Source organism: Delphinapterus leucas, chromosome 18 (assembly GCF_059928025.1).
Source record: "Delphinapterus leucas isolate spDelLeu-1000000601 "Yukka" chromosome 18, BTC_Dleu_Yukka2, whole genome shotgun sequence".
Taxonomy (NCBI): domain Eukaryota; kingdom Metazoa; phylum Chordata; class Mammalia; order Artiodactyla; family Monodontidae; genus Delphinapterus; species Delphinapterus leucas.
In genome coordinates, this window is record NC_143146.1 from 63,704,106 (window position 1) to 63,716,118 (window position 12,013).

At 44.8% G+C, this 12,013-nt stretch overlaps 1 protein-coding gene across 22 annotated transcripts in view; it reads left to right on the forward strand.

Annotated features, from left to right (window-relative positions):
• THSD1 (thrombospondin type 1 domain containing 1) overlaps positions 1–12,013 on the forward strand; it is a 50,118-nt gene that overhangs the window by 12,658 nt on the left and 25,447 nt on the right. For 21 of the 22 annotated variants that reach the window (XM_089899625.1, XM_089899624.1, XM_089899626.1 and 18 more), the window contains exon 4: positions 6,544–6,702. The exons of the other annotated variant lie outside the window; for it this stretch is intronic. In XM_089899625.1, coding sequence (XP_089755751.1) covers positions 6,544–6,702 — 159 coding nt within the window. The remainder of the gene's footprint in view (positions 1–6,543; positions 6,703–12,013) is intronic. 22 annotated transcript variants of the gene reach the window in all.

Consider the following 12,013-nt stretch of genomic DNA (forward strand, 5'->3'; position numbering starts at 1 on the left):
TTGACAGCTCTGACCAGTAAAGACTGGGTTTTTTTTTGCCAAATGGCATCATTCAGGAATCCCATTGAACCTACCATGAGGTGTGACCCACCGACTCACAATGAATTTCTCATTAGTTCCTTTTGGAAGGGGAATAAAGGGTTTGATATGTTTGTCTCTTTTTCCAAATATGTCTTGGGACCTTAAAACCGTAAATACTGATTTACAGCAAAAAGATGTCAAACATGATTATTTGTGACCTTCATTTATCCTACTTAGTATGAACGTTTATGTGTTTGTCTGCAGAAGCGTTAATGTGTGTGATTATGGGATGCTGCTAGGGGAGTGTTAGTAATATCTGGCACAGGTGCTGTAATAACATGCAAAAGTCTAAATTGAGAAATTCTAAATTCTGAACTCATCTGCCCCAAGGTTGTCAGATAAGGGATAACGGACCCTGCATCTCAATGCAAAATATGTATTTAGGGCAAAGTTGAGAATTAATGATAGAGGGTATAAATTCATAGTCACATAATTTTTTTTACTTAGTTTTTTTGACAAGTAAAAATTGTACACATTTAACACATAGTTTTCTTGATAATTTAAATTTGTTGGCCATCTTCTTGTTTCTCTGATTAGATGGTCTTGTTTTTCCGTCACAATGTGACTGAACAAGAGCTTTTTACCAAGAAGAGGAGTACTGTTATCCTGTCATTTGCTTCTTATTTGCAGGTGCTTAATTATTGTATCATCTTTAATTCTTTGCCAGAATCTTTTTTTTTGTTTGTTTTGCGGTACGCGGGCCTCTCACTGCTGTGGCCCCTCCCGTTGCGGAGCACAGGCTCCGGACGCGCAGGCTCAGCGGCCACGGCTCACGGGCCCAGCCGCTCCGCGGCACGTGGGATCTTCCCGGACCGGGGCACGAACCCGTGTCCCCTGCATCGGCAGGAGGACTCTCAACCACTGCGCCACCAGGGAAGCCCTGCGAGAATCTTTATAAGCCATTTGTCCACTTAATTCACCTAAAACTAGAGAATATAATTTAATAGAAGCAGGCCCTCAGGTTGTTTAATACTCCACGGTTCTCTGAAAGTGAATGAACCAGTGAACCCTTCCACCTGGTGTAGCCCCGCTCTTTCTTTGGGATTTTTTTTTTTTTTTTTTTTTTAGAACAGCTGACATACTGTATGTGACTTTCTGACATAATAACATTTATATAGTGATTACTTTGCACCAAGAACTGCTCTAAGTGCTTTATGAATATTAACCCATTTAATCCTTGTAATAACCCTATGAGTTAGGCTTATTGCATTGTCAATTTTAGAGGTGAAGAAATGAGGCACAGAAAAAGGTTAAGTAATTTTTCCAAGGTTGGTGGCTTACCCACTACTGGTGGTTAGACTGGCTTGAGCATTTGCTATTCCCACTCTTGCATGCTGGCTCCCATATAATCATCTATCAATCTAGATATTAAACAATATGAAACTTTTAGATCAAAAAAGTTCCAGTATTTTCCTCCTCATCTCATGGGTTCACTTTGTGCTTCCCACCCCCCCTGAAAGACATGTAACCCACTTTGGAGCCCGCTGGCCCAGGCATAAGCATGATTGGTCTAATATGAATGAGCCTGTGCGGGACACAGAAAACCTGAACTGCTTATCCAGGTGCCTTTGTTCCCACTGTGGCTTTAGGCTACTTACTCATGTCTATAGAATTTTCTTTCTTTTTTTTGTATGTTTTATAATAACTTTATTTTTTTAATAGAATTTTCTTCTAAGGACGTTTTGTTTAGTTACTTTAGTCTCTTGAGTGAAATATCTTGCAGATGTGAATATTTCATACTCTGTATTCCTTCAGATATTCTTGGGAGTGGAAACAAATCTCCCTTTTCTTATTGCAGACACATTTTGCTCATTCAGAATTAATATCCTCTAGAGTGGCCTGAAAGGCATTTATCCTGGTCACACAGGTTTGTTAAAGCAATGGGAGGGCATGTATGGACATCTAAACAGGACAAAACAAAACAGCCTTTCATTCATGAAGTAAGGCTACTGTTTAGAATAATGGTCATCTTATTCTTCATTTGTAACATGTGAACTATAGCTGGCCAATGAGTTCCTGTTTTGCCAAGTATTTTCCTCAGTGTTACTAACAGAAATCTTCAGGGAACAAATAGAGGTATTTAAGGCATTTTTAAAATTTTGGCTGATTAAGTCTGTTCATTGCTTTATTTGAGTGATTTCCCTTGTTTTCTGTTCGATTAATTTGGTTTAGCAGTAAAAGAACCTAAAACTTAGTTTAAATGTTTATTTTTTAAATTGTTGATGATCCTGCCGGCCATAATTTTACTTTCAAAGGAAAAAAAACACATTTGAAAGTGAGATTTTTGACATTAAGATTCATGCTTTTATCAAAACTTTGATTTTTTTGTTTCCTGGTGCCCACTAATGGAATTTTTGTTTTTAGTTTGACAAATGACTTTATGTATTTAAATAACGTCTACGTAAAGTAAAAGAAGAGTTAAGAAAGAGTAAAAAAAGGATTCTCAGCTTCTGTAATTCTACCTTTTGTGGTCTTAAATATGAGCACAAGAGAAGGATAAACTATGTATTGACTTTTCAATTTAGATTTCACAGTGCTGGAATTACCAGTAGATTTTTCAAAAACTAAATCACAATACTTTAGCTCAGAGAGACTTAATATGAGATACCCAAAGCTTTGCAAGCACTGAGAGCTCAGTGTCTGAACAGCTCTGAAGCTTGAGGACAAAGCTGCCTTGTTGTTCTGCCATTTGAGGAGCCACAGAGTGATCTGGGAGGCACAGAACCAACATTGTGTTCAGCTGGACCTCTGGGTGGAACATAATTACCACACCTCAGCTGATGTTGGTCCAGGACACTGGTTTGTAATGCTCCCACTCTTGTGACAATCCGAGACTTTTAATTGCTCTAAAGAAGTCATATGCCATGACTCATTCCAAAGATTGCACCACTTGGCTCACCTGAGAATGTAACTGCCCTGCCTGTTTTCCGTATGTTTTTGTAGTGCTTTGTATACCTTGACTGCATTGTGAGTTTTTGTCCATAACGATGAAGAGAGACTTTTATGCAGAGGATATCTTGTGCCTGGTGTGGGCATGACCTGGTAGGTCTTGGGATTGGATGGGTGCTCACAGAGAAGGGACTTAGGATAATTATTTGTAGGGAATTATTCAATTATTCTCTCTGGCAGTGATTACTTATATGCTTGGAAGAGATGTTTGCATTTGTCAATCAATAATGACTGTTCTGGGAATGTTTTGTAGTATGTATTTTGAAGCTCTGGTGTTAGTCGCATCCCTATTTATGGTTGTTAAGGCTGCTGGCTGAATTGACCCTTTGGTCATTATGTAACATCCCTCTTTATCTCTGGTAATACTCCTTGTTCTGCAGTCTGCTTTGTCTGATATTAATAAAGCCACTCTAGTTTTCTTTTGATTAGTGTTTACAAGGTATAACTTCTCCCATCTTTTTCCTTTTACCTATTTATGTATTTAAATTTAAAGCGAGTTTCTTCTAAACAGCATATAGTGGGGTCATGCTTTTTTATCCAGTCTCACAAACTCTGTCTTCTAATTGGTGTTTAGATTATTTATATTTAGTGTAATCATTGTGTGGTTAGATTAGGATCTACCATCTTGGTAGTTGTATATTTTTTCCATCTGTTCTTTGTTTCTTTTTCCTCTTTTCATCTGCCTTCCTTTGGATTAGTTGACTATTTTTTATGAATTACTTTAACCACACTATTGGTTTATTATTTATACCTTAAAATATTTATTAGTGGTTGTCCTAGAGCTTACAGCGTACATTTTTAATTACTCTCAGTCTACCTTCAGATAATATCTTGCTTCATGTATAGTGTAAGGACCTTATAACAGTACAATTCCAATTCGTTTCTCCCATTCTTTGAATGATTGTTATACATTTTACTTTATATATGGTATAAACACATAATACGTTGCTACTGGTTGTTTTTTTTTTTTTTTTTTTTTTTTTTTTGCGGTATGCGGGCCTCTCACTGCTGTGGCCTCCCCTGCTGCGGAGCACAGGCTCCGGACGCGCAGGCCCCGGACGCGCAGGCCCAGTGGCCATGGCCCACGGGCCCAGCCGCTCCACGGCATGCGGGATCCTCCCGGACCGGGGCGTGAACCCGCGTCCCCTGCATTGGCAGACGGACCCCCAACCACTGCGCCACCAGGGAAGCCCCACTGCTACTGTTTTGCTTTAGATCATCAATTATATTTTAGAGCATTTAAAAATAAGAAGTAAATTTTATCTTTACCTCTATAAATGCTAATTCTAGCACACTTCATTCCTTTATATTGATGCAGGTTTGCCTGGTATCACATTCCTTCTGCTTGAAGAATTTTCTTGAACATTTTTTATAATGAAGGTCTGTTGGTAGAATTAATTAATTCTATTAATTTTCATTCATCTGAAAAAGTCTTTATTTTTCCTTAATTTTTGAAAGATATTTTCACTGGATATGGAATTTGGGGTTGGTGATTTTTTTCTTCAGTACTCTAGAGATGTCACTCCATTATCTCTGGCTTGCATGATGAGAAGTGTGCTATAATTCAGATTTTTATTCTTCTGTATGTGATGTAATTCCACCTTGCCCCATCTCTCCCTCCACAGCCTTCAAAATTTTCTATTTGTTTTTAGTTTTTAGCAGTTTGTAGTGTGTTTAACTTTTTTGTTTGTTTGCTTTTTTGTGTTTATACTGCTTCATGTTTTCTGAGCATCTTGGATGTAGTTTGGTGTCTTTCATTAATTTTGGAGACTTCTTGGACATTAGTCTCTTTTTCTTCTGGGATTCTAGTCATATGTATGACAAACTATTTGATATTGTCCCACAACTCTTGGGTATTCTGTTCTGTTTTATTCACTCTTTCTTTTTCTCTCTCTTTGTGTCTCAGTTTGAGTGATTTCTGTCGATATATATTCAGTTTCACCGTTTCTTTCCTCAGCTATGTTGAGTCTGTTGATGAGCCTCTAGAAGGCATTCTTCATCTCTGTTGCCATGCTGTTAATTTCTAGCATTCCGATGAACTCTTTTTAGTTTACAATTCTCTGATGAAAATTTCCATCTGTTCATGCATCTTATTCACATTTTCCACGAAAACGTTAACATATTAATCATAGTTAATATCTCTCTCTGATAATTCCAATATCTGGGTCACATCTGAGTCTGGTTATCTTAATTACTTGGATATTTTATTGTTTTTTTCTTGTTTCTTTGTATGTCTCATAATTTTTGGTTGAAAGTTGGACATTTTCTTAGAACTGTAGACACTGATAAATAGCATTTATGCCTGGAAATTGGCATACCCTATTTATGCTAGGACTTTAGTGTAGAGTTTGGGTCAGTATAATAAGGAATTGAGCTGTGTTTGAGTTTTTGCTGTTGCTATGGCTATCCTCAGTGCACGATCGAGTTCAAAATTTTCTAATGTTGCTTTGTGTTTAGGGTAGGAGCTGGGTTGCCAGAGGGTTTTCTCCATACTTCTGTTGCACCCTCAACTTTAGGCTTGAGCCTGCACATCAGAAAGGCTTTTCCTTGTCACTCTTGCCTCTCCCCCAGCAGTAGACTCTTGTTATTTTACTTGGTAATTGCTAGCCTGGAGCAGGGTGGGTGTTAGGTGATGGGAGTGGAAGAACATCTTCTTGTTCTGGTTCAGCTTTAGTCTTAGGCAAGTGCTCTGCCTCTGAGTTTCAAGGATGGGGCTTTGTAATGACCCTGCCCCTTGCCGGTGGTAGAAGCTGTGTATAAGTGTGGGCCCAGGGTCTTTCCTCCTCCTCTCTAGGGGTGAAAGATTTTCTTCTTTTTCCATTCCTTGGCAGCACTAGGTTTCAGCTGCTGCTCTTAGAGTGACAGGGTTTTCTGCCCTGTCCCCAGTGGTTGGGCTTTTGTTGATGGAGCAGTTGGGGAGGAGGGTCTGGGTGAGGTTTGTGTCTTTTCCACAAAGCTTCTCCTCCCCTCCTTGGCCTCCACCATGAGGGAGGCTCTCCCTGGTCTTGTGCCTGCCCTCGGTCCTCCTTGTGAAGATCTGGTGAGATCCGTGGAGAAGAGCCTGCAAGTGGGTACAAATTCCCAGTTGGGTAGTGCGGCTCCCAGGGGTTCTGTATTCTCATGCTAGCCCACACCAGGCTTCTGGCGGTTCATTATATTTTTAGATGATTTCTCTCCAGCTTGTATGAGGCCTGGCATCTGCCCCAGGAAGCAGTGTTTGCATCCTGGCTTTCCTTGGAGGAGTCTGTCTTTTTCCTTTGAATTCAGGCCATTTGGTTGTCCTGTGACCTTAGCTCTCTGAAGAGTTCTAGGAAGGTTGATATTTTGTAGGTTATACAGCTTTCCTTTGTTGTAGGGGGAGCAGCAACATTCCAGCTTTCCACTTTTGTGGGAATGTGCTTCTTTACTGACTTTTCAAAGCCTGAGATTTGAGTTTTGCTGCTTCATTTGGGTGCAGTTAAATTCTGATTCTCAAGTGAGCTAGCATTAAAAGCCTGGCCGATGTCCTTGCAGAAACTTGGGGACTGTGGCAGCCGTGGAGCCAGTGTAGTGCCACGTGTGGGGACGGTGTCAGAGAGCGTCGCCGCCTGTGCCTGCCCTCCTCCCCCTCCCGACCTGGCTGCCCTGGAATGTCCTCGGAGAGCTCCCCGTGTTCCCTGGAGGACTGTGCGGGTAGGTATCCGTCCTCCTTCGCAAGCCTCTTCCCAGAGGGACTGTCGAACCCAGCCCTGCCTGACAGTCGCCAGTCTGAGTTCAGGAGTGGACTCGATGCTCTGTCGCTGCTGCTGCTGGCTGTACAGACTCTGTGTCCTTCAGTGTGTCTGCGACTGGGGGTGTCTTGCCAGGGAGATGACAGGGGACTTAACACCGTCGAAGATGGGGAAATGACAAGGACATCGGTGTAAATGAAAGATTCAGACGTACGAAATCATGTTTAAAAGTACAAAACATGGGAGGGATGATGATTTCTTCCCGATATTTGTTGGTTTTGTTTCTCCCTCCTTTACTTCTCCCCCCCAGAAATTGTGGGAAAACATTAAAAAAAGAGTTTTTCACCTCCTCATCTCCGAGAAGCCCCAGGAAACCAAAATGGACATTATTTGTCCAAAATGAGGCAAGGCACCCTATCTTATCCCCTGAAGGGCTCTGTGTTTATTCTTCCCCCCTGCCCCCGCCCAGGAGGAGAAGGTGGGGAAGTTCATCTCGCCATCACCTGGGGGCTGGCCCCTCCTTCATCCTCTGAGCATCTTGAAATGACCCCCATTTGTAGGCGCTCAGTGAGTATTTGATGTGCGTGGTCTATGGTGTGGTGCTCAGGTCACTCAGTTGGGTTTGCTGCAGCTTACGGAGCTGAATCCCATTCATTTGCCACAGGTTACAGTAAAAAAAGGATCCTTGCTCTTCCCACACACCATCGCCCCTTCTGAGACACAGCCAGCTCCCCATTTAGCCTTTGCTGTGGTCCTGACCCTTAGGTGAAGTCCTTCTGTCCAGTCCCGACTCCTTCCACTCTCCAATTCCACGTTGAAGACCATCCCTGTTTCCTTGTCCCTTTGGGATCTGGAGAAGTGTTTTTTTGTGTTTGGTCTCAGAGCACCTTGTAGCCAAGACCACTGGCACCTGGCAACACTGGTACCTGGCATCCCCACCTGTGACCTTACAAAATTCTTGCTGTCTCCTCTTTCCAGCCAGTGCTGTAGGCCTTGTTCCCTTTATTCCAGCATCCTGAGGACATTCTCTCTCTGTGATTTTCATATTACAACCTCAGACCCAGGCTCTTCTCACAGCCTCCAGCCTACCGTCTTCTTTCATCAGCCCTGAGCCTCACCCTGAATCTGTTCTTTCTCCAGTTGTATCTCACACTGTCTTCTGAGGCTCTCTTCTCTGTCTGCCCTTTTCTTTACAAGTCCCCTTACTCTCCACAGCTCCTTCCTTGTGTATAACTTCTTCCTCTCTGTTCTGGGATGGCGTGTTGTATTAAGATATTTCATCTAGAGTTCTGTAATACTCAAATGAATTAAAAATCAGCTGCCCCTGGCTTCTACTGCACTTTTAGAAGGGACAGCAGTATCAACCATTTATTACATTATCTCACTCAAAGCTCACAATAACTCTACAAGGCAAGGATTCTTTTTTTTTTTTTTTTTTTTTTTTTTTTGCGGTACGCGGGCCTCTCACCGTTGTGGAGCACAGGCTCCAGACGCGCAGGCTCAGCGGCCATGGCTCACGGGCCCAGCCGCTCCATGGCATGTGGGATCCTCCCGGACCGGGGCACGAACCCATGTCCCCTGCATCGGCAGGCGGACTCTCAACCACTGCGCCACCAGGGAAGCCCATGGCAAGGATTCTTATGCTGGGCTCAGATCTTGAGAGCTTGCTGCTGCCCGGCATTTTTTCTAAGTGCCTTGCACGTATGAAGTCGGTACATCATTATCTACACATACAGGTGAGGACTTTGCAGCAGAGAGAGAGGGTGAGCCACCTGCCCAAGACCATAAAGCTAGAAAGCAGCGGACTAGATCTGACCTCATGCTAAGCCACCTATCTTGAATACTTTGCCTCGACGTACAGGCCTGTCTAGCTTTCTACAACCATCCTGGAATTAGCAACCAGTTTTTGAGGCTGTGTGGTATTATTTCACGTTCTGGCATCTTAATCTCTTTAATCCTGGGTGGGAACTGGAAATTTGTACATTATAAATTAGCAGAGAGGGGAAGTGCTACAGGCACCCCTACTTCTACTATAAGTGGTCCTCAGAAAAAAAATAAATGCTTGTGTGGATAAAAATGATCATTTCTTCCAACTGTTCTCTTTTTCCAGTTCAGCCTGTTTTCCACTCCTTGGAAATGTAAAGATCTGTTTGCAGGCTGCTTAGCGTCAGGAAGTCTCCTTCCCTTCAAGGAAAAGAGGGAAGACAAGATGAGGCAGAGATGGGTGAGGTCAGCAGCTTTGGGGCTTTTCTCCAGCTGCGGTTTTGAAGGGTTCCAGCCAGAGGCAAGTGTAACAGCTAAGAGGTCCACGTGTACATCTGCAATGCTGCGACCCACTGACGGAGCAGCCACTGCAGACGGAGACGTGATCAGTCAGGGAACGAGTCTTTCATCATTCAACTACTTTCACTTGGTTGAGAGTCTAGAGTTTTGCTTGGCTTTGAAAGGATGTTTTTACGCCAAGGTCTGAGTGAAGTAGTTCTACGTTCATTTGGTCTATCTTGTTCACCACGAAGATGGGAGGATCCAGTTGCCATTGCGCCCACGTTCCATCTGATGGGGTGTTGGTCATTTTGCCATCATCTTTTCAATAATGAATCTATTCATGAATATAACATTAATTGAGTACCAACTCTTGGCCAGTTATTGACTGGGGTTGGGGGTGTAGAGATAAGCCGTGTCTCTGGAACGGGCTTATGATACAGCAGCTCAGCAGACACCAAAGCAGGCATAGCATATACAGTGCAGTAGAAAGGTATCCACAGCTTGCTGTGGAAGCTTGTGACAATGCTGGGAACACCTCTGTTCCTGAGGAGGTGATATTTGAGCTGAAGATTGAGAGCTGAATAGGCATCACCTGGTGAGCTAGGTGAGAACGGGAATTTTAGCAAATGGAGCAATGGATGAAAGCTTGGAAGACGATGGCGTATTATGAAACCCAGGGAACCTGGCAAGAGTTTGATGTGGCAGCAGGATAGAGTGTCAGGAGGGAGTGAGGGAAATGAGGCTGGACAGGGGACTTCCCTGGCGGTCCAGTGGTTAGGACTGTGCACTCTCACTGCCGAGGGCCCGGGTTCAATCCCTGGTCGGGGAGCTAAGATCCCACAAGCCGCACAGCGTGGCCAAAAGAAAAAAATAAAAAGGCACAAAATGAGACTGAACAGGTAGGCAGGGGCCAGATCCCGAGGGCCCTTGAAGACTGGACCTGTGTTGCGGAGGGATCTCTTGCCTGTCGCGTGGAGTACAAATCAGAAGGGCCAGGAGTGGCAGCAGTGAGGGCTGTTGAGAGGTTTTCAGTGACCCAGGGGGAAAAGGGAGCACTGGCAGTGGGGATGCAGAGGAGAGAAGGATTCAGCGACTGTGGATGTGGCGAGTGTGGAGAGGGGAGTGTCGCGGGTGGGACCTAGGATTTTAGCACCGGCAGCTGCAGGACACAGCACCATTCCCGTGAGATCAGATGTATCAGAGGAGGCGCAGGTTCCGCGGGAAGACGATGAGTCCTGGGCGTGTGGAGGTGGAAGTGTCGGTGGGACGTCTATGGAGAGAGCAGAGCTAGTGGAACCAGGATGGGATCTAGCTCTCCTGGCTCCAAAGTCCATGTTCTTCTCTCCGAATTAGAGAATTCTTGAAACCAAGAAGAGAAACAATCACAGGAAGGGTCGGACAGTAGCCGATGCTGCAAAGCTCAAGGAATAGCAGGACGGAACTCCTTTGCATTTGGCTATTAGATGGTTAATGACCTCGATAGGAGCTGCTTCACTGGAAGCCTAGGGGCAGGTTGCAGGAGCCAGAGGTGACGAGGAGTCAGCACATGTGGACCCTTCTTTCTGTACGTTCCGCTGGGAAGACAAGGAGTGAGATATGGCTGTGGCATTAGTGAGAGGGTTCTAGAAAGATCTTTGTAAAGTGCAAAGAGCTTGAACATGTTTCTGTGGAGCTGCACGGAGGAGAAGCTGGAGATAATAGGTACAGAGGGATGATCCCCCTGGAGAAGGGTGGCCTAGAGAGCACCTGGTGGACTCATCTTTATGGGAAGACACTTCTCCCACTAATTCCCTAGAGAAAGAGGGAAATGGAGATGTGGCTGCTGCTGAGTTTATGGGGGAGGAGAGGATGGCAGAAGAACCTGGGGGTGTACTTGCTTGATAGCTTCTAACTTTTGTGATCCAGCAGACGGCTGAGGAAGAGGATTGGTGGTAAAACTCTGAAGCACTGTTGTCAGGGATGGAAGAGAGAGTTGCTTAGGAACCCGCGGAAGGATTTGTGGGCAGTCAAGTTTGGGTGCCATCCGTGCACAAAGGTTCTGGCTTGCATGGGTGCATTATTTCCTCCTCCAGGGCTCAGGGGCCGGGGTGCAACAGCTGATAATCCACGTGCCTGGATTTTTCTAGGAACAGACTTTTGCTTCTGAGCAGGGGAAGGGATACAGCTCAGTGTTAGAGGTCAGAGAGTTGAGATGATTGGCAGTAGAAGGATTTAAGTGATGGATCCTGGGTGTAGGGAGAGAAGTGAGGGCAGAAGGTGGCTGGCGGATGGAGAGAAAATGGAGGGGTTGGAGAATCAGATGTTGCAGCGAGGTTGAGTAACCGTTGTATGAATAATGAGTGAGCGAGAGGGGAGGATACAGCCGGAAAGTGGGCTGTGAAGCTTTAAGGTTTCAGAACAGGAGCAGCTGCAGACAATGGGAAGGTATGGCAGCTTGGAAGGACAATGAATGGTCCCAGCTGTGGGATGGTGAGGAAGACTGGACCCAGGTGCTAGTAACTGATGTTTGCCCTGAGGTGGGGAGATGACAGAGTTGAGGGGTAGAGGGTAGAGGGTGGTCTGGGTGGATGGCGTGGGCGTCAGAAGATTAGAACTTCTACACGGAGGTAAAAAGTGGGCTGAGATGGCAGCCAGGAATGAGGAGGCTGCGGAACACGCCCTGCTTCTGGTTCTGCTTCTGATAAAGCTTCACCCAAGAGTGAGCTGGGGAGGCTGTGCCCTGAGGGATGGCCTGTCCTCAGGTCAGGCAAGGAGACACACAGTGTTTTGTAGAAAGTTTCTGCAGCGTGAGGAATTTGGTTATAGGTGTCCTATAGGGTGCGGTGGAAAGGGGAAAGGGGAGCAGTGGGAGGATGGAGATGCGGCACAGAACTGGTGAGGATAAGACTATGGGAGGAAGAGATAGAGGACATGTGACTGGAAGGGCTTGAATGGCGAACAGTGACCAAGGAGGAAAGAGAGGTGAGGCCTGGTGGCATTGGGTGGTCTCGGGTTCCCGGGTACTACAG